Source organism: Coregonus lavaretus, assembly GCF_964263955.1.
Source record: "Coregonus lavaretus genome assembly, chromosome: 9".
In the NCBI taxonomy this organism is placed as follows: Eukaryota; Metazoa; Chordata; class Actinopteri; order Salmoniformes; family Salmonidae; genus Coregonus; species Coregonus lavaretus.
In genome coordinates, this window is record NC_139996.1 from 32,319,224 (window position 1) to 32,344,231 (window position 25,008).

At 41.3% G+C, this 25,008-nt stretch overlaps 1 protein-coding gene across 2 annotated transcripts; it reads left to right on the top strand.

Moving 5' to 3' along the window:
- LOC311135414 (choline kinase alpha-like) lies at positions 1-24,733 on the top strand. 2 transcript variants are annotated; one of them, XM_084169351.1, is made up of 12 exons: positions 1-469; positions 885-993; positions 3,587-3,640; positions 12,509-12,622; positions 14,206-14,339; positions 14,936-15,040; positions 16,917-16,975; positions 17,916-18,003; positions 19,381-19,489; positions 19,593-19,699; positions 20,132-20,213; positions 22,328-24,278. In XM_084169351.1, exons 1-12 carry the CDS (start codon positions 234-236, stop codon positions 22,385-22,387), a joined length of 1,257 nt encoding a protein of 418 aa, XP_084025477.1. In that variant the 5' UTR covers positions 1-233; the 3' UTR covers positions 22,388-24,278. The 2 variants fall into 2 exon arrangements, with proteins under 2 accessions (XP_084025477.1, XP_084025478.1); XM_084169352.1 differs by lacking the exon at positions 3,587-3,640 and having other exon boundaries at positions 22,328-24,733.
- Positions 24,734-25,008: the final 275 nt, after the last annotated feature.

Consider the following 25,008-nt stretch of genomic DNA (forward strand, 5'->3'; position numbering starts at 1 on the left):
CTTCAGTCTTCATTCCTTGCCACTGATCGAACCTGTTTATTCTGCTGTCTGAATAAAACACGCATATTTTCTAGATTGAAAAACATATGATTGTTTGCTGTGGATTAAAGACACATTGCTTGGAATCAAATCGGATAGTTTTTTTCCTCAACGCAAGACTGCGTAATTATAAATTTACTTTTATCTAATTCATTCAAAACGGTTGGCTATTTAGTATTTTTTTTAAAGACAAAATGAAGACAAAATTTATCAACGGGGTGTCATCCTCCCCTTCTATGGCCTTGGGTTTGTTGGTCACTGAAAACGCACTTGAGGTCCAGCTAGACACTGAGGGTGAATGCAAGGATATCATCCGACCGGATGAGCCCGACCTGGAAACGAAGCGCAAGGCGTATTTATGGTGCAAAGAATTTCTCCACTGTGCATGGAAAACGGTGACAGAAGAGGATTTTCAAATCAGCATAATAAGGTAGATATGTTCTTTGAGGACATTCACCATTATTTATCACTATTTATTTGTCATATAGCCTATTACACAGAGAAACAGTTGCTGCGTTTGCAACTGCATATAGGCCACATTTTTTTCACCCTATGATTGAAATGAATAGTCATGATGGTGCCAGTGGCATGATGGGGTTAATAAACAGAAAATTTGATACTGGGTTACACCTAATGTTATTTCAAATTAAAATGTTAGCTTCGCCTATATGGGATTGTATTGTGTGTTTTTGTTTTTAAAGCATCACTCCTTATTTATGGGCTTTCTATCCTAGAATAAAACCGTCATTTAGGCCGCCACATCCATTGGCCTAATGTACACGCAGGGGATAGGGAAATGTGACGCCTTTATGAGCTTCATTCGTTTTTTTGTGATGTTGTGACAGGGGTGGCCTCAGCAACAAGCTCTTCCTCTGCGCCCTGCCCGACACCCAAACCAGTGTAGGTGATGAACCCCGCAACGTCCTCTTGCGTCTGTATGGAGCTATTCTACAGGTGTGTATGACAACAGACAATGGAATGTTGAGTGAGTCAGTCACATCTTACCTTTTTCATCTTCAGTTTAATTGAAAACACCCTAGTTCTGAATCTGAAAATGTAATCAATGTTATTTTGGCTAAATACGTAGCCTACCGAAAGGCCCACTCTTGGACCCTTGAAAAGTTCAATTTGATTTACCCTGATTTTCTGGTCATGCTTTAGAATAGAATAGAATGTGATAATATAAAAGTTTAGGAAAAGACATAGCTTACATGTATTCCTTGAGAGGTTCTGAACAGGCTGAAAGGGTCTTTGCTTTGCTGCTGGAATTTGGGGTTGGACAGAAGGGAAAGGAGATATATCTTCTTCCTCAAACATCTTTATGTTGAAATGCTCTTTGGGGAAAATACCCACATGATGGCATGGACTAGGGTGGCTCAAGTTGTGTGTGCGTGTGTGTGCGTGTGTGTGTGTTTCTGTTGTTGTGGTGTGATGTACCACCATGGCTGTACATGCGTATGTTTTTTGCCGTAGGCCTTCCAAAAGGAGCGTGCCTTGAGCACACTTGTTTCCAGGTGATTCCACCATACCATACACGGTACAGTATGAGATCCCTGAAGTCTCAGTATTGTCCTCAACAAAGTTCAACCACATTGTTTTGGAAGTCAGCTTGTGAATTGATGCACTTGTGGAGATATGGGGGGGGATGTTTTTTTTCAATTTCTCCTCTCCTTTTCTTTTCATATTAGAAACAAGTTGTCAAATACCATAGTGAAAAAAAAAGGAGAAAACTCCCATTGCAAATCAATAAATTAATTGGAGCTCACCTGACAGCAATTATGTGAGGTGTTGCACTGTAACGATAACAACTAGTGATGACATTTCTTCATCTGTTTTTGTTTAGTGTGTGCATCATGAGCTACAGCCAAATGACACAGGATGATATAATTCCTGATGATGTATCACTAGGTCCACACTACATTACTCATAGGTCACATGATGGTAAGCTAGTTAGGGCAACCCCAAGTTAACCTCCTGGCTAAAATTAGATGACCAGGGAATCCAGGTCAAGAGTCAGTCAAGCTTACAAAGAACTGGATGCTCCTGTATTTGGATGGGAATGACAAAAGCAACTACTCTGATCTAAAACAGTTGAGTGAAAAATGATTGAAGTAACACTATGAAATAGAAAATAAAATGAGACATGGCACATTTCTAATAAGAAGTAATACACCATTTGGAACCGGAGGACAAAGACCCATGAATTAAACATTTACAATAAGCCAGGAGATGTAAAGCACCCACGACTATTGTAAGAATTGAATAGAATGGAATATCAATATCTATTCATTATAGACTCATGTAGTTTAGGATATTTTTATTTATTGATAATACATGCGGTAAAGAGATCAATCGAACTCGACCAAAACAATGAAAATGCCATGGAAACTCATGGGGAAAGATCCCCGAGTCTCCTCATTGGCCACCAGGAAAATAACCCTACATTTAGGCTATTGTTTATTTGTCAATTTCACACTATGTTGAGGAGTAGAATGCTTGTATGGATGTCAACCCCAATACATGTTAATGTCATCGTCACCAATCAACTGCATTACAGTTAAAAATGATTGACTACCACCACCAATTTCTATATGCTAGCTATGCTACCAGCTTATACGAATGGGAGTTAGCATTTAGCAGTCACTTCTAAACCTGCAAAGGGACCACTTCTAAATGTTATCCAGTGAAAACAGCCAAATATATAAAAATCGGGCTTTTAGTAACCACATTGAATCTATTGCAGTATGAGTGGTTACCCTTTATTGAGTATGGTTACATGCACACAATAATGTGATTATTGTGGATAGTCAGATTAATATCATAGTTCGATTAAAACGTTTACATGCTTTGCAAGAATAACGATTTCCCTAATAATCCTGTTTACATGGACACATCTGAAATCAGGCTACCTGGTGGCACTCTGATAAATGCGTAAAATTGGCAATCAAAATAAACGTTCTACCACAGCGACCATGTTATTTTTGGGAAGCATATTTGATTTCAGACATATAAAGTTTATATGTGAAAACGACTTCTAAGACGCATACATTCAGTTGTTTCGAACTCACTTCAGTCGCGCTACAAAGGGAGGCTCGCTCAGCTGGTGATAACACATGCGCAGATCTAATACACTGCTGTCTTATCAAATACCTAATCTAATTAATAACTCAGAAATTCGTTGAGTAACTGGGTTTCCTCAGAGGAGAAAATATGAAAAGTGCTAGTTCACAGATATAATGTAAATATCTGCCTTTTATGGCAAAGCATACAGCCAGTGCCAGCCTTCATGCCAGCTGCCTTGATCAGGAGATAATAGATGCCTTTCAGAGAGAGAGAGAGAGAGAGCTTGTCTCTGTTTCTACAACTTTACTTTCTCAACAAGAAGGTTGTTAAAGGCACTGAGCACTTTCCTATTGCCTTTTTGGCCGTTGGACTTGGGGACTATACTGTACTCTGTCTCTTTGTGAGAATGCTATGTAGCATGATGTGTCTTTTCAAAACATAGATGTACTCATGGATAGTTTCTTGCTTTTTCTTTCATTGATAGATGTCCTGTAATAAGGGGGAGCCCAGACAGTCAAACAAAGAAAATCTCTTTCAAGTAAGTAACTAATGGCAAAGGTGATTTACCCAGACTATTAGTTAGAGTTGCTATCTGATTGTGAAAATGACCACACAGCATGTTTCATTGTTCTGGCCTGGAAACTATGTTTTTGTATTAATTTTCTGGAGTCTGTGATCAAATTAGTCTGTATAGTTTAGCATCAAAAGTTTTAGTAATTGCCAATGGACGTAGTGATCACTTTGAAAAATGTAAATCCCAGACCTTTCTCCCAACTGGATGGTGTAAAATGGTGTTAAAATAGCACTGTTGAGTCATCTCTTTGGATTGAGGTGACCTCTGTTAGTCAGTTGATGATAGCAAGACAAAAAGAGGGTAAACATTCATGTTTTGCCACCAATGTGTTCATGATGTCACTCATCTGTCATGGCATAAATCTGCAATTACTATCTTTTGCATGAGAGTCACATAGAGATTGATCTCATTAGAGGCTAATCTGAGCTTGGCTAGCCAGTCTGTCCCCTCGTAACCCTCACTGCTCCTTAGCCTTCATTTGCATGTTTATGGCCTTTTCCGTATATTGTCTTGAAACAGGATTAAGGTTCACATTGACAACAAGATTGCCCATTAGGTTTTTAAAATACAGTTTGAGGACAACGTGGCATACTTCACTATAGACTTTCGCCTTTACATGATGACTAATTCCAGTAATAGTGAATCAAATCAAATCAAATCAAATCAAATTTTATTGGTCACATGCGCCGAATACAACAGGTGCAGACATTACAGTGAAATGCTTACTTACAGCCCTTAACCAACAGTGCATTTATTTTAAACAAAAAAGTAAGAATAAAACAACAACAAAAAAGTGTTGAGAAAAAAAGAGCAGAAGTAAAAAATAAAGTGACAGTAGGGAGGCTATATATACAATAGAATAAAGTGACAGTAGGGAGGCTATATATACAGGGGGGTACCGTTGCATAGTCAATGTGCGGGGGCACCGGCTAGTTGAGGTAATATGTACATGTGGGTAGAGTTAAAGTGACTATGCATAAATACTTAACAGAGTAGCAGCAGCGTAAAAGGGATGGGGTGGGGGGGCAGTGCAAATAGTCCGGGTAGCCATGATTAGCTGTTCAGGAGTCTTATGGCTTGGGGGTAGAAGCTGTTGAGAAGTCTTTTGGACCTAGACTTGGCACTCCGGTACCGCTTGCCGTGCGGTAGCAGAGAGAACAGTCTATGACTAGGGTGACTGGAGTCTTTGACAATTTTGAGGGCCTTCCTCTGACACCGCCTGGTATAGAGGTCCTGGATGGCAGGGAGCTTTGCCCCAGTGATGTACTGGGCCGTACGCACTACCCTCTGTAGTGCCTTGCGGTCAGAGGCCAAGCAGTTGCCATACCAGGCGGTGATGCAACCAGTCAGGATGCTCTCGATGGTGCAGCTGTAGAATTTTTTGAGGATCTGAGGACCCATGCCAAATCTTTTTAGTCTCCTGAGGGGGAATAGGCTTTGTCGTGCCCTCTTCACGACTGTCTTGGTGTGTTTGGACCATGATAGTTCGTTGGTGATGTGGACACCAAGGAACTTGAAGCTCTCAACCTGTTCCACTACAGCCCCGTCGATGAGAATGGGGGCGTGCTCAGTCCTCTTTCACCACTCATAACCAATGTTCCCTCTACTTTTTTCCGGCACTGAGCAAATTTCAGGTCTGCTGAGCGCAAACTTGAACGTTGTGAAAATTCTGTTCAACTTCCAGCGCGCGTTTACTGTGAACACTGGGGCTGTACCTGCTTTAAGTTACAGTTTTAACAGTGGCCAAGTAGGCTACTGTGGCTATTTGATCATAATGTAGGCCTACCAGAGTGGCCTACCATCAAAACAATGGAGAAAATGCATCCCATAAAATATTAACATGGAAATAGCTGTTCTATCATTCAGCCTACAGTAGCAGCCAATGTGTGGTGTTCAATGTAGGCCTACAGTCCATGATACTTTAGAAAAAAACATGTACTGTATATATATATTTTCTGTTGTATTTTTGACTTTATGTTTTGTTTACCCCATATGTAACTCTGTGTTGTTTTTATCGCACTGCTTTGCTTTATCTTGGCCAGGTCGCAGTTGTAAATGAGAACTTCTTCTCAACTGGCTTACCTGGGTAAATAAAGGTTAAAAAAAAAAAATGCAGGGCTTGACATTAACCTGTTTATCATTTTACATTTTCGTCATTTAGCAGACGCTCTTATCCAGAGCGACTTACAAATTGGTGCATTCACCTTATGATAGCCAGTGGGACAACCACTTTACAATCTTTTTTTTTTTGGGTGGGGGTAGAAGGATTACTTTATCCTATCCCAGGTATTCCTTAAAGAGGTGGGGTTTCAAGTGTCTCCGGAAGGTGGTGAGTGACTCCGCTGTCCTGGCGTCGTGAGGGAGCTTGTTCCACCATTGGGGTGCCAGAGCAGCGAACAGTTTTGACTGGGCTGAGCGGGAACTGTGCTTCCGCAGAGGTAGGGGGGCCAGCAGGCCAGAGGTGGATGAACGCAATGCCCTCGTTTGGGTGTAGGGACTGATCAGAGCCTGAAGGTACGGAGGTGCCATTCCCCTCACAGCTCCGTAGGCAAGCACCATGGTCTTGTAGCAGATGCGAGCTTAAACTGGAAGCCAGTGGAGTATGCGGAGGAGCGGGGTGACGTGAGAGAACTTGGGAAGGTTGAACACCAGACGGGCTGTGGCGTTCTGGATGAGTTGTAGGGGTTTAATGGCACAGGCAGGGAGCCCAGCCAACAGCGAGTTGCAGTAATCCAGACGGAAGATGACAAGTGCGTGGATTAGGACCTGTGCCGCTTCCTGGGTAAGGCAGGGTCGTACTCTGCGAATGTTGTAGAGAATGAACCTACAGGATCGGGTCACCGCCTTGATGTTAGCGGAGAACGACAGGGTGTTGTCCAGGGTCACGCCAAGGCTCTTTGCAATCTGGGAGGAGGACACAACAGATTTGTCAACCGTGATGGCGAGATCATGGAACGGGCAGTCCTTCCCCGGGAGGAAGAGCAGCTCCGTCTTGCCGAGGTTCAGCTTGAGGTGGTGATCCGTCATCCACACTGATATGTCTGCCAGATATGCAGAGATGCGATTCGCCACCTGGTTATCAGAAGGGGGAAAGTAGAAGATTAATTGTGTGTCATCTGCGTAGCAGTGATAGGAGAGGCCATGTGAGGATATGACAGAGCCAAGTGACTTGGTGTATAGCGAGAATAGGAGAGGGCCTAGAACTGAGCCCTGGGGGACACCAGTGGTGAGAGCACGTGGTGCGGAGACAGATTCTCGCCACGCCTTGTCCTTCAGACAAGGAGGTGACTGAAAATGTTGTTGTGTTGTTTGACAAAATACAATGCATTATTATACCCAAACCATTATTACAGAGAATCAGACAAATTATGCTACCCTCTGCCTATTGGCTACTTAGCTTATTCAAGCCTGTCTCAAAATACAACACTGCCCCTTTAAGACAAGAAAAGCTCTTTAACTGACTTGCTTTTCAAAGATGTCTAGAAATGTAGCAATCACTCCCATATTGCTGACTACAAATGATCTATAACTGGGCTAATAACTCACTAACTAGCAAAGGATATGAACAAAATGTGCACACGTGGCTACATGCACCTCTCGCTTTGATCTCAAAACAAGCGACTAAGTTTTGCATAGTTCGTTTTGTTTCGGTATGTTACATTGAAAGTGGCAAATATTGCGTAGATTCAATCACAGTTGCCACAGTAAAGGGAAACGCTGATAGTGTTACCTAACAGGGAAAACTCTAGAAAGTTGAGTGAAGTTCAATCTCGTGCTTCTCTCCATGGGCTGATATTTATTCTGCATGCACGCAGTTTAGAGGGAACATTGCTCATAACTGTAGCTTCAAGTGGAAAATCCCCACAGCTGCTGTGCCATGGTCATGTGACCATAGCCCTGGTACATAGGGGGTAGAGGGAGGGCAAGTAGTACCCAGGGGATGGTACTGTGACATTGAACTTACTGTTAATTCATTGTGTAGAGATGCCTACTGTTAATGTGTTTTTTAGCTGAACTTTCAAACTAGTATCGAAACTATTCATGCTTCATTTATATTACCGAAGGTGAGAGCGTTGTGAAACTAAGGAGTTCATTCACACATTTGTCAACAATGATTGTTTAAGGTGGTGGAGTATGATCAATCTTATTTTCAGTCAATGAAGGTACTCATTACCCATGGCCATGGGTACTACTGATTGAGTTCATTATTGCTATCTGTCTTGTTATCTGAATGCACAGACATCCAGGCCAGAGATACATTTATTGACAGGGAAACAAAGCTAAAGCTAGAAAAGGTTAGAAAAGTGACATGATTTTCCAAAAACAATGTTTTGTCAACATTATGAAACATGGACCCCAGTAGTGTTTCTGAGGAAGTGTGATTTCCTTCCATTTCTCAGAATAGTAGTGTTAACGCTAGGACAGGCCACAGTGGACTACGGTATCCTGTTTCACTTCCTGTTCCACAGAATAATTGTAATCAAGTATTTCAATTTGCAAATCATATATTGGGTTGCAACAAAGGAAGTTAAAAAACACTTTTTATTTTTTCAATAATGAGGAATGTTGGAGGAATGGAATGCTGAACAGTTGTACAACAATGTCAACAGACCAGGATGTGGACGATCGATAGTATTGTTGATTATTAACCTGAAAAGTAGGCTACTTAGCCAGTTTAATTTGACAAGCCTTGACCAGCAACCTGTTAGGGTTATAGGTCATAGAAATAGGTCATAGAAAGTTAAATAAAAGTTGTTGGAAAACTGAGGCTGGCTGCTGACCCACTTTTAGTGTTGTCACGATTGTTGTGTAAATGGTCGGACCAAGGCGCAGCGTGGTATGCGTACATGTTTAATATTATAAATAAACACTTGACAAAATAACAAAAAGCAACTGAACGTGAAATTCTAAACGCTAACAGCAACAAGCCTAAACAGAAACATAATCAGAAACAAGATCCCACAACATAGGTAGGCAAAATGGCTGCCTAAGTATGACCCCCAATCAGAGACAACGATCGACAGCTGCCTCTGATTGGGAACCACACCCGGCCAACATAGAAATATATAACATAGAATGTCAACATTCACACCCTGACCAAACTAACTAGAGAATAACAGGGTTCTCAAGGTCAGGGCGTGATAGTACCCCCCCCCCCCCCCCCCCCAAGGTGCGGACTCCGCCCGCAAAAACCTGACTCAATAGGGGAGGGTCCGGGGTGGGCATCTAGCCTCGGTGGGGGCTCCGGCTTCGGACGCAGTACACTCCTCTCCTTTCCTGCCTCCCTGTAGCACACCTGGTCCGGTCTGGACCCCGGCGCGATGCTTCCCCTCTCAGTCCTCCCACGATGCACCAAGCCCTGTCTGGACCCTGGTGTGGGAGCCCTCGACCCTGGAGAGGCACTGAACATGTAGACCTACATACAGGCTGCAAGGCCACAATATGTATCAGGATGATAATGATAACAGAGATAATACGTGGAGCAGATTTCCATTAGGCATCCATCAGCACTACAGAGGAATATTGCGTAATATCATCTGAACAGAGCCCATCTGTAAATGTGTCAATGAAGATGAGTACTTTGCAGAGTTGAAAATTGGCTTAGTTGTTTTTAGGACGGCCAAACCAAGGGTCATTATGGTTTCATATACATATATTGTCTATGGTTGATGGGTCTCACCCCTTTTAAGGCAAGACATCCACACAGTGGATAGAGCTAAATATAACAATATCTCTCTTTTGACTAGAGGGAAAGCTATCATAGATGAGGACTATAGAAGACCCCCTGTTGTCATTGATTATTTACTAAAAATGTTTTCCCCATGTCTATAGTCAAATGAGGTCAGTCCACAGTGCATACAAGAGGCCATAAGCAAAGCACTACTACAGTGCCTTGCAAAAGTATTCATCCCCCTTGGCGTTTTTCCTATTTTGTTGCATTACAACCTGTAATTTAAATTGATTTTTATTTGGATTTCATGTAATGGACATTGATGAAGTGAAATGAAAAAAACTAATTGTTTCAAAAAATTCTAAAAAATAAATAACGGAAAAGTATTGTGTGCATATGTATTCACCTCCTTTGCTATGAAGCCCCTAAATAAGATCTGGTGCAACCAATTACCTTCAGAAGTCACATTACTAGTTAATTAAAGTCCACCTGTGTGCAATCTAAGTGTCACATGATCTGTCACATGATCTCAGTATATATATATATATATATATATATATATACACCTGTTCTGAAAGGCCCCAGAGTCTGCAACACCACTAAGCAAGGGGCACCACCAAGCAAGCGGCACCATGAAGACCAATGAGCTCTCCAAACAGGTCAGGGACAAAGTTGTGGAGAAGTACAGATCAGGGTTGGGTTATAAAAAAAATATCAGAAACTTTGAACATCCCACGGAGCACCATTAAATCCATTATTAAAAAATAGGAAAGAATATGGCACCACAACAAACCTGCGAAAAGAGCGCAACCCACCAAAACTCACCGAACAGGCAAGGAGGGCATTAATCAGAGAGGCAACAAAGAGACCAAAGATAACCCTGAAGGAGTTGCAAAGCTCCACAGCGGAGATTGGAGTATCTGTCCATAGGACCACTTTAAGCCGTACACTCTAGAGAGCTGGGCTTTACAAAAGAGTAGCCAGAAAAAAGCCATTGCTTCAAGAAAAAAATAAGCAAACACGTTGGTGTTCGCCAAAAGGCATGTGGGAGACTCCCCACACATATGGAAGAAGGTACTCTGGTCAGATGAGACTAAAATTGAGCTTTTTGGCCATCAAGGAAAACGCTATGTCTGGCGCAAACCCAACACCTCTCATCACCCCGAGAACACCATCCCCACAGTGAAGCATGGTGGTGGCAGTATCATGCTGTGGGGATGTTTTTCATCGGCAGGGACTGGGAAACTGGTCAGAATTGAGGGAATGATGGATGGTGCTAAATACAGGGAAATTCTTGAGGGAAACCTGTTTCAGTCTTCCAGAGATTTGAGACTGGGATGGAGGTTCACCTTCCAGCAGGACAATGACCCTAAGCATACTGCTAAAGCAACACTTGAGTGGTTTAAGGGGAAACATTTAAATGTCTTGGAATGGCCTTGTCAAAGCCCAGACCTCAATCCAATTGAGAATCTGTGGTATGACTTAAAGATTATTGTACACCAGCGGAACCAATCCAACTTGAAGGAGCTGGAGCAGTTTTGCCTTGAAGAATGGTCAAAAATCCCAGTGGCTAGATGTGCCAAGCTTATAGAGACATACCCCAAGAGACTTGCAGCTGTAATTGCTGCAAAAGGTGGCTCTACAAAGTATTGACTTTAGGGGGGGTGAATAGTTATGAATGCTCAAGTTTTCTGTTTTCTTGTCTTATTTCTTGTTTGTTTCACAAGAAAAAATATTTTGCATCTTCAAAGTGGTAGGCATGTTGTGTAAATCAAATGATACAACCCCCCCAAAAAAATCTATTTTAATTCCAGGTTGTAAGGCAACAAAATAGGAAAAATTCCAAGGGGTGTGAATACTTTCGCAAGCCACTGTATGGTTGGTTTTCCTCCTATTTAGTTTCCGACAGGAAGCGCCAAGCCACTTTGAAGTGCACCACTTAGCACATTCCTCAGTCAACTGTCAGAGTCCACAGACCGCTGCCAGCTCATAGCAGGTTACAGTAGACCTAGATAAGGGCACCTGTCTGCCCCATTTGGATTGCACCCAGTGCAATGGGTTATGATTAGAGTTGCTACTGTACAGTGTAACATTGGCAATAGTTTTTAATGTACTTTCATTAATAACTACACAGTAACAAGGACCCTGTATTTATAAGTGTTAACATAGATTTATTTGTAAGTTAACATAATTTTTTGTGGGCCTATCTTTTGAATGCTAGCTATATCAGAGCTCTGGCCTCAGATAATTGCTCCTGCCACCATTTTTCCTCCCCAGTAGAAAAGCCCTGGTGTCTTCTTCAGTTAAGCAGCCACAATTACTGATTGATACTGTTGGCAGGCTCTGCCTCTCTCAGTACAATTGGCCCCTTGTTTTATTATTCTCATCATGTGGAACGCAACTCAATTCTCCCCTGTCTGGTCCAAATCTGCTTTTAATCTTACCACCATGACGGACAAAAATACCTGCCAATTCTCTGACAGAGTTGGGAATGTAATTTGTTTAATTGAGGTGGCCATTTTACAGTTAACATGCCTCAAAGACCTGGATCTGTGTATAATTGATTTATCAATCGTGAATGCTACATCCCTGGAAAAAATACTCCCATCTCTTCCAGACAGCCATAATGTCATGTGCTCATCATCAGCTTCCTCTGTCTAAGCTGTTCTTCCTCATTTCATCCTATAGAATTGAACGTGGTCCTCTGTAGCTCAGCTGGTAGAGCACGGCGCTTGTAACGCCAAGGTAGTGGGTTCGATCCCCGGGACCACCCATACACAAAAATGTATGCACGCACGACTGTAAGTCGCTTTGGATAAAAGCGTCTGCTAAATGGCATATTATTATTATTATAATAAGTTTCTGTCCTACTAACCCCCACCTGATGGTGGTAGTTGTGGAAAATCACAGCTTACAATGGACCACAGTTTGGCTGCAGTCATTTCCAGCTCATCCTATTAATTGTTCTCTCTTCCAGTTGCCATGAAAACATTAACCAATGACAGTCATTTTACCTAATCATTTCTAAGGATGGGGTTGATTGTGCAAGGAAGCGGTGACTGACAATCATGAGGTTCAATAGGAGAAGTCAACAACCACAACTTTCTCTCATTCACCTGTCTGTTTGTTTGCATGCTCATTCCTGTTCTCTGTGTCTGCAGGGTGCTGAGGCCATGGTGCTGGAGAGTGTGATGTTTGCCATTCTGGCAGAGCGGGAGCTTGGGCCCAAACTCTATGGCATCTTCCCCCAGGGCAGACTGGAGCAGTTTGTCCCTGTAAGTGACTATGTGGAGTGATAATCATTGATAGGGGGAAAGAATCATTCATGACTATGTACGTGCTTGCTTGTGTGCATGCGTGCGTATAGGTGTCTGGATCTGTGCATGTGTCTGTGTGTGTTCTGTTAAATTATGTGTGTTTAATTGATATAGAAGGGAATACTTGAACCATGCTAAATCTATTCCCTATTTAAAGTGGCAAAAATAGCTTGAAGTGATGTAATTTGACACTTTGTGCTAGCGAGAGTGTTCTTGGTCAATTTAATACATGCCCACGTTGCCCAAACATTCTCCTACGGAGAGTTCTCTTGCTAAATTCAACCCATGCCTAGGCTAGACAATTTAAATTTAAATCGGTACAGATCATGAGTATAGTCATGTTCTATCTGAATCACCAGTTTTGCTTGTATGATGTACAGGTAACTGCCAAAATTAAAGGAAACACCAACATATAGTGTCTTAATAGGGCATTGGGCCACCACGAGCCAGAACAGATTCAATGTGCCTTGGCATAGCTTCTACAAGTGTCTGGAACTCTATTGGAGGGATGCGACACCATTCTTCCACAAGAAATTCCATAATTTGGTGTTTTGTTGATGGTGGTGGAAAAAGCTGTCTCAGGCGCAACTCCAGAATCTCCCAGAAGTGTTTAATTGGGTTGAGATCTGGTGACTGAGACACACACACCCGATGCTCCTTTGAGACCCCTCTTTGAAAGTCACTGAGATTTCTTCTTCTAGCCATGGTAGGCAAAATAATGGGCAACTGGGCATTTTTATACATGACCCTAAGCAAGATGGGATGTTAATTACTTAATTAACTCAGGGACCACACCTGTGTAGAAGCACCTGCTTTCAAAATATTTTGTATCCCTTATTTACTCAAGTGGGTAACGATTTACTTTGACTATCCATAATGCGTTTATTACACATCTATAGGCATTTCATGAATGTGTTATAACAGGTCCCAACCTCTTTATTAAAGGTTCATTAAATATATCCATAGCATATCTATAGCGCACTCATGTCATGCTATGCAAGAGCTCATATTTAGGTATCTTAATAGTGTCATCATTATTACTGTTCTCAAAGTGTGCTTCTGCCATAACAGTGTTAGTGAATATGCCAAAAGGCCAAGCCACGTTTAGAAAATTATGCTGATAAATAGCCTGTGACTTACCTTCTTCTTCTCACTGAGGTCAATGGTGCATGAAGATCCCAACAGGGTTAATGAAATGGCCTGTATATTTTAATACATTTTTGAGAACAGCAGTAAAGATGAAACATTTTAGTTATTCACTAGTCCTCAGAGACCAAGAAACCACAGAGCTCAAGCAAGTGGCCTTTAAACATCTTCCTCTGTGATCAGATCTTAAACTGTCAGTGGCCAAAGGAGAGGGCCTGAAGGCAATGGAACTGGTTATACCCTCCATTCTTTTTGACAACCCTGTCAGTAGTCTATTGGTAATGGTGTCTCTGTTTATTGTTGCATAAAAAGCTGTCAGTGTGAGGGGAATGAAGACAGCCTGTATTCAGCTAAGACTTGTAGACCTTACTTCCTTGACCTCTTTGTGTTAATAGAGTCGCAAACTGGACACGGATGAGCTGAGCGTGCCTAGCATATCTACTGAAATAGCTGAGAAGATGGCCAAGTTCCATGGTATGAGGATGCCTTTCAACAAGGAGCCCAAATGGCTGTTTGGAACAATCGACAAGTGAGTTGGTCTCTTATTATGCAATTTCCCATAGAAACTGTAAACCCTCTTTGCCTAACTTGACCTCACTGAACACTCCAAACAAACATTAGCTGTCACACATATCTCCTCTTACAAAATGGTTAGCTAGTTTGCTTTTGTTGGTCAATCCTCAAGTCACCTGGTTTGAGAGAGCCAAATTATGTTTTCCTAAGGTATTTGTAGAGTAATGCAACACATCAATAACAGTCTTGGTCAATTTTATTTGCCACCTCTTTGATGTGTTTTATGAATGGCCTTAGTGTACAGTAAATTGACTTATTTGCTTACAGTTAAAACAGGGCATTTAAGTTGTTAAAGGGATTCGCTAATCAGAGTGAAATGTTGACTTGTTGACCTGCTTCGTGGTCTGAGGATAGTTTCCGGTAAATCACAGGGGGAAAGTTGCTTGTCAGAAAAAGAATGCGTCATTTGTACCAGTGCTGTGTAAACAAGGAGTGCATCGCTGTGATAAAATAGTGATATCTGTCTTATCTCTAAACTCTACAACGTCTTGTATCCCAGTGTTCCCATACATACAGTACCCTGATTGTCCTGATGTTTCCCCCCATCCACAGGTACCTGAACCAGGTGATGAGACTCACCTTCACCAGGGAGTCCCACATGCTCAACTTTGCCCGTCTGATGAGCTATAACCTGCCCCAGGAGATGGAGAGTCTTAAGTAAGGCCCACATCACGTCCACCCTGGTCCTGCATCACGTACACAACACTATTTAGACTAAGCACACATGAACAGACATGATTACATGTATATGCAGAAATTCAGTTATAGTATAGTCATATGGTGTTTTCCACTAAATTTGTGTGGAATCCAATCAACAACAATAAGCCAATAATTCTATACAAAGACTCTGTTGTCTGAGTGGTTGAAATACATGCTGGCATTTGGCATCCTGTTTTTGGGGGTAAACAGTGAATTAGTGGACTTGCAGTGCATTCGGAAAGTATTCAGACCGCTTGACTTTTTCCACATTTTGTTACATTACAGCCTTATTCTAAAATGGATGAAATAGTTACCCCCCCCCAATATACATACAATACCCCATAATGACAAAGCAAAAACTTGTTGTTTTGTGTGCAAATGAAATATGACATTTACATAAGTATTCAGACCCTTTACTCAATACTTTGTTGAAGCAACTTTGGCAGCGATGACAGCCTCGAATGTTCTTGGGTATGACGCTACAAGCTTGGCACACCTGTATTTGGGGAGTTTTTCCTATTCTTCTCTGCAGATCCTCTCAAGCTCTGTCCGGTTGGATGGGGAGCGTCGCTGCACAGCTATTTTCAGGTCTCTCCAGAGATGTTAAATCGGGTTCAAGTCCGGGCTCTGGCTGGGCCACTCAAAGACATTCAGAGACTTGTCTCGAAGCCACTCCTGCGTTGTCTTGGCTGTGTGCTTAGGGTCGTTGTCCTGTTGGAAGGTGAACCTTCGCCCCAGTCGGAGGTCCTGAGCGCTCTGGAGCAGGTTTTCATCAAGGATCTCTCAGTACTTTGCTCCGTTCATCTTTCCCTTGATCCTGACTAGTCTCCCAGGCCCTGCCACTGAAAAACATCCCCACAGCATGTTGCTGCCTCCACAATGCTTCACCGTAGGGATGGCGCAATGTTTCCTCCAGATGTGACGCTTGGCATTGAGGCCAAAGAGTTCAATCTTGGTTTCATCAGACCAGAGAATCTTGTTTCTCATGGTCTGAGAGTCTTTAGGTGCCTTTTGGCAAACTCTAAGCGGGCTGTCATGTGCCTTTTACTGAGGAGTGGCTTCCGTCTGGCCACTCTACCATAAAGACTTGATTGGTGGAGTGCTGCAGAGATGGTTGTCCTTCTTGAAGGTTCTCCCATCTACACAGAGGAACTCTGGAGCTCTGTCAGAGTGACCATCTGGTTCTTGGTCACCTCCCTGACCAAAGTCCTTCTCCCCCAATTGCTCAGTTTGTCCGGGCGGCCAGCTCTAGGAAGAGTCTTGGTGGTTCCAAACTTCTTCCATTTAAGAATGATGGAGGCCACTGTGTTCTTGGGAACCTTCAATGCTGCAGACATTTTTTGGTACCCTTCCCCAGATCTGTGCCTCGACACAAGCCTGTCTCGGAGCTCTAAGGACAATTCCTTCGACCTCCTGGCTTGGTTTTTGCTCTGACATGTACTGTCAACTGTGGGACCTTATATAGACAGGTGTGTGCCTTTCCAAATCATGTCCAATCAATTGAATTTACCACAGGTGGACTCCAATCAAGTTGCAGAAACATCTCAAGGATGATCAATAGAAACAGGATGCACCTGAGCTCAATTTCGAGTCTCAGCAAAGGGTCTGAATACTTATGTAAATAAGATATTTCTGTTTTCTATTTCTAAAAACCCTTTGTCGTTATGGGGCATTGGGTGCAGATTGATGAAGAAATGTTTTTATTTAATCCCTTTTAGAATAAGGCTGTAACGTAACAAAATGTGGAAAAAGTGAAGGGGTCTGAATATTTTCTGAATGCACTGTATAACTCCTGCTTATTATCTGCTTAAATATGTCTTGTTTGTCTCTGTAGGTCTTTGCTGGACTCCACTCACTCCCCTGTTGTTTTCTGCCACAATGACTGTCAAGAAGGTAAGGGATCTAAAGGATTCCGCATGCTTCGGTTCGGCTGGCACCTAGCTGAACTCGGCTAGGCGAACCGAACGAGTGTGCTTGCATACGCCCTTAAAAGACCTTCGCTTGAAAAACAAGGAAAAAGTGGCAATAGTACTGTTTGTCCATATTGAGACTCTGTAGCCAGTATACACTTCCACAAAATAGTCAGAATTAATCTAAGATAACTCAAGAAATCTGTCATACATTTTTACGTTTTTGCAGAGGAGATCTTAGTCACGGAATTTTACATCTAACTAAGATGTTTGGTGAAGTATTTCTGAAGTGAAATTTTTTTCATGAAAACGAGTCGTCTATCGTTGAATGACAACAAACACCTCATTGAAGAATCCCTACTGTTGACCAATGACCGACGAAGGGGTGTAGAATTCGGCTACCGAATTTCAGCTTGCCTCAAGAAAAAATGTAGTGTGCACAAACAGCCGAAAAAAACCTTGCCAAAGACCAAAACGAACAAAAACGTCACAAGATGTCTTCATAATAATGCATGAACTGTTCCAAACAGTTTCGGATGGGAAGTGTGTGCACAGGGATAGCATATAAATACATTGTAAGCCATGATTTTCATTTTATGACAGGAAATTAGTTTTAAAACTGCTTAATTTTCTCTCAGCCTCATGGCAAAATGTGTAGAATAGCATGAGATTAGCTATAAAACTGCAAAATGTTCTCTATGCCAGATGGAGAAAAAAAAAGAAATCATAAGAAATAAAATAAAAAATGGGGGGGGGGGGTTGCCCGTGCTTGAACCTTGTGGGGACTACACAAAACTGTGCTAGGCCACTGTTAGGCATAGTATTGCAGTTTGTGTAAAGCTAGTGAAGAAAATCTTTGAAATCCCTTGCTAATGTTTTGTACTATGTGTGTGTGGTGTAATAATTATTCGCTCATCCTTTAGGAAATGTCCTTCTCCTTAGTGGTCGTGAGGGCACTGACAGACAGAAGCTCATGCTGATTGACTTTGAATACAGCAGCTACAACTACAGGTGTGTTCATGCTCAGAGCACTAGTCAGTGTATACTGTAATCATCCCCTTTACAACCGATTCAAATACTTTGATCACAAATTGTAGTGAATGTACAGAATGTACAACATTTTGGGTGTCTGAGAGCCGAGGCACATTCCTCAGAACAGGGGATAGATCCAGCAGTAAACATTGACCACACTGTACGATGTGGGAGGGCTATGTCTGTCCAAGGTGACACTGTCTCTGCAGATTGTAAATCATACCCCCCCCCATGGCCGATCCGTTGTCACGTTCTTTCACCATTCTGAGTGTGTCTGAGTCTCTGGAATCAAGCAGACTGGGCTGGTGGAGCAGAGCCAGACACCCTGTTCAATCTAATCATCCAGCTAGCTTTATGCACAGGACCTAACAGTGGATTCCCAAAGCTCCCCTGACTATTCTCCAACCATATTCCTCCACATTCATAATTCACAGCTTCTGCCTCATTAAATATTCAAAGGAACTCTAATGTAATGTCTGCTGCAACACAGTTATTGATGGAAGGAATTTACCCAAATATTTTGTATTTATCATATTTTTTAATTAAGACAAGAATGTAGCCACACATATTTCTGAGTCTTATTTCATAATCTAAACAAGCCATCCAGACCTTCCACACAATCCACACAGTCTCTTACTGTATGTTTTCCTGTACCACTTAGTCTTTCGTTTTTTTATAAAACATGGAACGCTTGAGTGCCCCATTTCTCAGAAAGGACCTTCACTGTTATTGGCCTTGGCTCACAGCCAAGTTAGTTCCGTCATAACAGACCTTTAGGAAGCTGAGTGTTCATACTAAAGAACTGGTTAAGTCACATGGACTTCTGTACACAATGAGAACAGTCCAAGGAGGCCCATATCAGACTCACATTTTGTTTGATTTCCCACTGTTTTCTTCCCAGTTGGTTTCCTTAGCAGCTGGTGTGGCTCGCTTGAAAGTGCTTGGACTGTACTAGTTTTCAGCACTGACCTATAATGCCGCAGCCAGGGGTAGAAAAATGTTGGAAAATAGTTTAGCCTCGAAGTTGTTCCTTTTGTCTGGTTTCCAAAGCAGCTGTGATTCCCTTCACAAAGAGCTACCCATTTTCACTCCCTTTGTGAGAACTCATCGCATATTTATCTTCCTTTGCTATGGTAGCCCTAGTTTTCATTTGGGCATACAAGGAAAAGAGCCCAAGCAATCATAATCCTCAGTCCATATGGCAATGCAATGTACATTGCAGAGAGATCCAAGAATGTTCAGTTCTGCAACATTGAAAATAAGCTTATCAAATATCTGGTGTAACTGACGGGACTGCTGACCTGCAAATGTGATATCATTGTTCATGTTTTTTCTCTCTATATTTTGTGTTATCAGGGGATTTGACATAGGAAACCACTTTTGTGAATGGATGTATGACTATACAAATGACAAGTTCCCATTTTTCCATGTCAACTCAAAGAATTATCCCACTAAAGCCCAACAGGTGAGTAAGGATGACAGTATGAAGACTTTTTGTCCTCTGAATCTGAATGAGTGGCTCTCTAGGCAAAAGCCAGCCAATAACCATGTGATCTTCCTCTTTTCAGCTGCATTTCATTGGAAGCTACCTGTCAGAGACTGACCCGGGATTTGAGAATCTGAGCGCTGAAGAACAGATGAAACTCAAAGAGGAGCTGTTTGTGGAAGCCAACAGGTGAGCCCCAAGTTGAAGTGGCCAAGGCTTTTCGCTGGAATGTGAATGAGTGGCGCATTGAAATTGCTCACGTGTCTCTGACACACCACATGAGTCATCATGACACATGAGGACAAGTTGACTTAGTGTTTTTTTTACAACTCTGAGGACACCTGTGGTTTAGTACTTAGAATGGCCTCCTGTTGAGAGAGCAGCAGTAAATCATAACAATAATGAACCTCTCAGACTGGGCCTCTTGGTTACTGTGAAATGCTCCCTGGGAAATAAAACCCTGGAATCCGTCCAGTAGTGATGAAAGCACATATTTCCAAGTGGCAGTTGCTATGGACCAAAGGTTTTCTCAGTTCACCCAGATGTATGTTTAATGGACCATACTGCCAATGTGCTCGTCCACTGTTTTATTGAAACATTTGTCTGTTGGTAATTACACAGGTTTGCTCTGGCTTCGCACTTCTTCTGGGGTCTGTGGTCGATGATCCAGGCAAGAATCTCCACCATTGAGTTTGGGTACATGGTGAGTGTCCATTATCTGGTTGTCATGCCTTTGTTCTACGTATTTGTATGTGTGATATAAACAACACAGCCATTCTCCCTCAAACAAAGTATAAATAAATGAGAAGTGCATGTTGCATAAGACAGGAAATGGAAGCATACATTTTATACCCAGACAATCAGAAGCACTGTCAGTGTGTTCCTTGCTATGTTTGGTCTCACAGACTACTCTGAACTATACACAAATATTTGCCATGGTCAGGGCAACCTGATAATTATTATCTCTGTTATATTTCCTTTCTATGCTGAAATATATATACAGTACCAGTCAAAAGTTTGGACACACCTACTCATTCCAGGGTTTTTCTTGATTTGTTACTATTTTCTACTTGTAGAATAATAGTGAATACATCAAAACTATGAAATAACACATATGGAATCATGTAGTAACCATATTTTTTTTAAACAATTCAAAATATATTTTATATTTGAGATTCTTCAAAGTAGCCACCCTTTGCCTTGATGACAGCTTTGCACCCTTTTTTTTTCTTCTTTTTTTCTTAGGGGGTAGATCAGCTTTAATATTGCAGATAGATTGTAACTTCCATCAATGTAATTATCTGCATCACTTCCAATCCCCCATATATATTTTTTCCGCTAATATATATATATAGATACATATACATTTACATTTACATTTTAGTCATTTAGCAGACGCTCTTATCCAGAGCGACTTACAGGAGCAATTAGGGTTAAGTGCCTTGCTCAAGGGCACATCGACAGATTTTTCACCTAGTCGGCTCGGGGATTAGAACCAGCGACCTTTCGGTTACTGGCACAACATACATACATACATACATACATACATACATACATATACACTACCAGTCAAAAGTTTGCACACGCCTAGGGGAGGTATACAGAAGATAGCCTTATTTGGTAAAAGACCAAGTCCATATTATGGCAAGAACAGCTCAAATATGCAAAGAGAAATGACAGTCCATCATTACTTTAAGACATGAAGGTCAGTCAATACGGATCATTTCAAGAACTTTGAAAGTTTCTTCAAGTGCAGTCGCAAAAACCAACAAGCGCAATGATGAAACTGGCTCTCATGAGGACCGCCACAGAAATGGAAGACCCAGAGTTGCCTCTGCTGCAGAAGATAAGTTCAGTAGAGTTACGAGACTCAGAAATTGCAGCCCAAATAAATGCTTCACAGAGATCAAGTAACAGACACATCACAACATCAACTGTTCAGAGGAGACTGCGTGAATCAGGCCTTCATGGTCGAATTGCTGCAAAGAAACCACTACTAAAGGACACCAATAAGAAGAAGAGACTTGCTTGGGCCAAGAAACACGAGCACCGTGAAGCATGGAGGAGGAGGTGTGATGGTGTGTGGGTGCTTTGCAGGTGACACTGTCTGAGATTTATTTAGAATTCAATGCACACTTAACCAGCATGGCTACCACAGCATTCTGCACCGATACGCCATCCCATCTGGTTTGAGCTTAGAGGGACTATCATTTATTTTTAAACAGGACAATGACCCAACACACCTCCAGGCAGTGTAAGGGCTATTTGACCAAGAAGGAGAGTGATGGGAGTGCTGCATCAGATGACCTGGCCTCCACAATCACCCGACCTCAACCCAATTGAGATGGTTTGGGATGAGTTGGACCGCAGAGCGAAGGAAAAGCAGCCAACAAGTGCTCAGCATATGTGGGAACTCCTTCAAGACTGTTGGAAAAGCATTCCAGGTGAAGCTGGTTGAGAGAATGTCAAGAGTGTGCAAATCTCTCATTAAGGCAAAGGGTGGCTACTTTGAAGAATCTCAAATATAAATATATTTTGATTTGTTTAACACTTTTTTGGTTACTACATGATTCCATATGTGTTATTTCATAGTTTATGTCTTCACTATTATTCTACAATGTAGAAAATAGTAAAAATAAAGAAAAACCCTTGAATGAGTAGCTGTGTGCAAACTTTTGACTGGTACTGTATATAAGTGACACACATACTGTGCTAGGCGGATTTTCATTTTAATACCTTTTCTCTCTCTCTATCCATTGTCTGAAATCCATTCTGTGCAAATGTTCCAATATTTTTCTTTCCTCTGTCTGTCCACAGGAGTATGCCATGGCCAGGTTTGATGCATACTTTGAGCAGAAGCGGAGCTTGGGTGTCTAAGCGAGGGACCACATACAGTAACAAGGAGGTGGAGGGTACATGGATTAACAGCGCTTAACTGAAAATAATGCAGACAGGCAATCAGGGTGTAGGACCATGCTTTAATGGGGTGTATGACCATGCTTTAATGGGGACCCTGTGCTTCGGGAATTAAGTGCTCGCTACAGTTGGTATCGCATGGACCAAAGTGAAACCATTCATATCTGGTTTGGTGTTGAATTATGCCCCATGCATTGCTGCTCAGTGTTTGCACAATACTACGCTCCTAATATTACATATGCTCACAGGTTCAAGATTATTCTTGGCTTCTCTTTTCTTCAAAGAATATCAGGAAGATTAAGACAGGGATAAAAATCTTCATTCTGAAAGGAGGTGTGAGTTACATCTCCAGGAAGTCCTTTCCTGTTTGGAAATGTACTGGCGTAGCTAAAAAGAACAGAAGTCTCAATGAGCCTTAAAAATCTTTGCTTATTGATTAGCCAGTAATCTCTTATCTGTGACCCAACGGCGATAGTACATTTTCTGTGACATAAGAGCAAGGTTCAAAACGTAAGCCAAATGACTCTGTCTCAATTTCAATTGATTGGTAGTTTTTTTGCATCCATGCTATACATGTCAAATTCCTCTAAGATGACTTGTATATGGAAATATTTGGAACCGCCAATTAGATGGGTGCATCTCTGTCCAACAGCCTTTCCCACCTGCAGTACTATAAATATAATCTGCTAAATGTGACCTGAAACACAGTACACTCTTAGACAAAAGGGTTCCAAAAGGGTTGTCCAGCTGTCCCCATAGGAGAACCCTTTCTGTTTTTCCAGGTAGAACCCTTTCTGGTTCCAGGTAGAACCCTTTTTGGTTCCTTGTAAAACCCTCTGTAGAAAGGGTTCTAAATGGAACCCAAAAGGGTTCTACCTTCAACCAAAAAAGGGTTCTTCAAAGGATTCTCCTATGCGGACAGCCGAAGAACCCTTTAAGGTTCTAGATAGCACCTTTTGTTTTGGTAACCTCACAACCCTACTCTGTACTTACCATTTCTGGAGATTGTGTAGAGTAAGAGTATCAGCTCTGAATAGGTCATTGAAATGGTAATGATATTCAAACAGATATATTAATAATGAATACATCACAGATAGTACATTGGATAAGTAAGGAAATAGCGAACAGGAAAGCTCTCGCTTTAACTCAAACAGACAAACTATAGAGATGCTTACTGTGTTATTCAGCTGAAGTAAACAGTTGCAGATTTAGTTGTGAGAAGAACTGTAAACAAGTTGTAAAAAAAATCCTCATGTAAAGGTTTTTAATGTGTATAATGATATCTTTAGAATGTGTTTGGGGACTGGAAATGTTTACTTTACATTTCTTATTTTAGTGAAAAATACATAACTGAACTGTGATAATTATTGCTGTTTTAATATGAATTTGAATTCTGTATTTCATCATTCTATTTGTTTTATGTAAACATGTTTATTTAATCTGGTTACAATAATATTGAGACAAATATGAGCCTTCACTTTGAAATGTCATTGTTGCGTAGGCTACAATGTCAGTGGCACTTCAATCTCATTCACCAGACACTTCTTCCCAATGCTCATACGCTATTAGCCTAGGGGCGAGATTAGTGGCACTTTCCTGACCAGTTGCATTTTTTAAGATAACGTTTTCAATTTTTTTCCTGAAATGGAATATGTATTTTTCTTAATAAGAAAGTTGTCTCTTTCCTTGTTGAAATACGTCTCACTCCTGTTTTCTCAACACCTGCTATATCATTATTGTGTGATTAACTACATTCCATTTTCAGGTATACATTGTGTATATTTGTATATACATTACACCTCTCTTTATATTATTTGTTTGAGACAATAAAATAAGAATTGATCCAACTGTTTTCAAATTCAATTGTAATTGACAGGTACATACAGTTTTCTGAGTATATCCTTGGTGTATTTCATGTCTTTCCATCCAATACAGAGATCAAATAAAATGTAATTGATTATCAAAACGTGAGTGAAGAAGGAACTCTACATTTCACTGAATATTGTTGATTATGTTTATTGTAATCTTATGGATAATTGAACTGAATGTCCAATTTGTACATGCTGTGAAAGGATCCCAACTACTTTATTTTGTGAGTGCAAACGTTTAGCCTTGCTTACCTATACAGATAGCTATGCAGATATACACTAAAGTAAGAAAATATGTACCGTATAAATTCTTCCCTTGTAAATAGCAAGGGTAAAGTAATTTGAAAATGTACCACTAAGGCAAGTTCAGTACATATATTTACTGTACCTTCTACTGCTTTGCACAAATACTACAATAAAGACAAATAAATAAAACATGTATTCTTGCATTTCAGTCTATGTAACTGAGGGGAAAATATGATTAACTGCGACATTGTACCGTATATTTGCGTCAATCACATTGTTTAATCTCGGTTAAAAAAAAGACAAAGAAGGAGCGATAACATAATGAGAAATACTGTAGTTCCTATCAAAACTGTTGTAATGCGTTGTGTGTGGCTAGCACCACCATGGTCTATTACTGGACATGATGTATGTTAATAAGTAGACAAAGTACTGTATCAATGATAAGTGTATAAGCAATTAGAGGTCAAT

Excerpts from the sequence above, each read along its gene's own strand:
- LOC311135414 (XM_084169351.1), top strand. The coding sequence starts at position 234 with ATGAAGACAAAATTTATCAACGGGGTGTCATCCTCCCCTTCTATGGCC. Across the intron at positions 12,623-14,205 it reads GACTGGAGCAGTTTGTCCCT|AGTCGCAAACTGGACACGGA; the intron begins GTAAGTGACTAT and ends TTGTGTTAATAG. Across the intron at positions 19,490-19,592 it reads ATCCCACTAAAGCCCAACAG|CTGCATTTCATTGGAAGCTA; the intron begins GTGAGTAAGGAT and ends TCCTCTTTTCAG.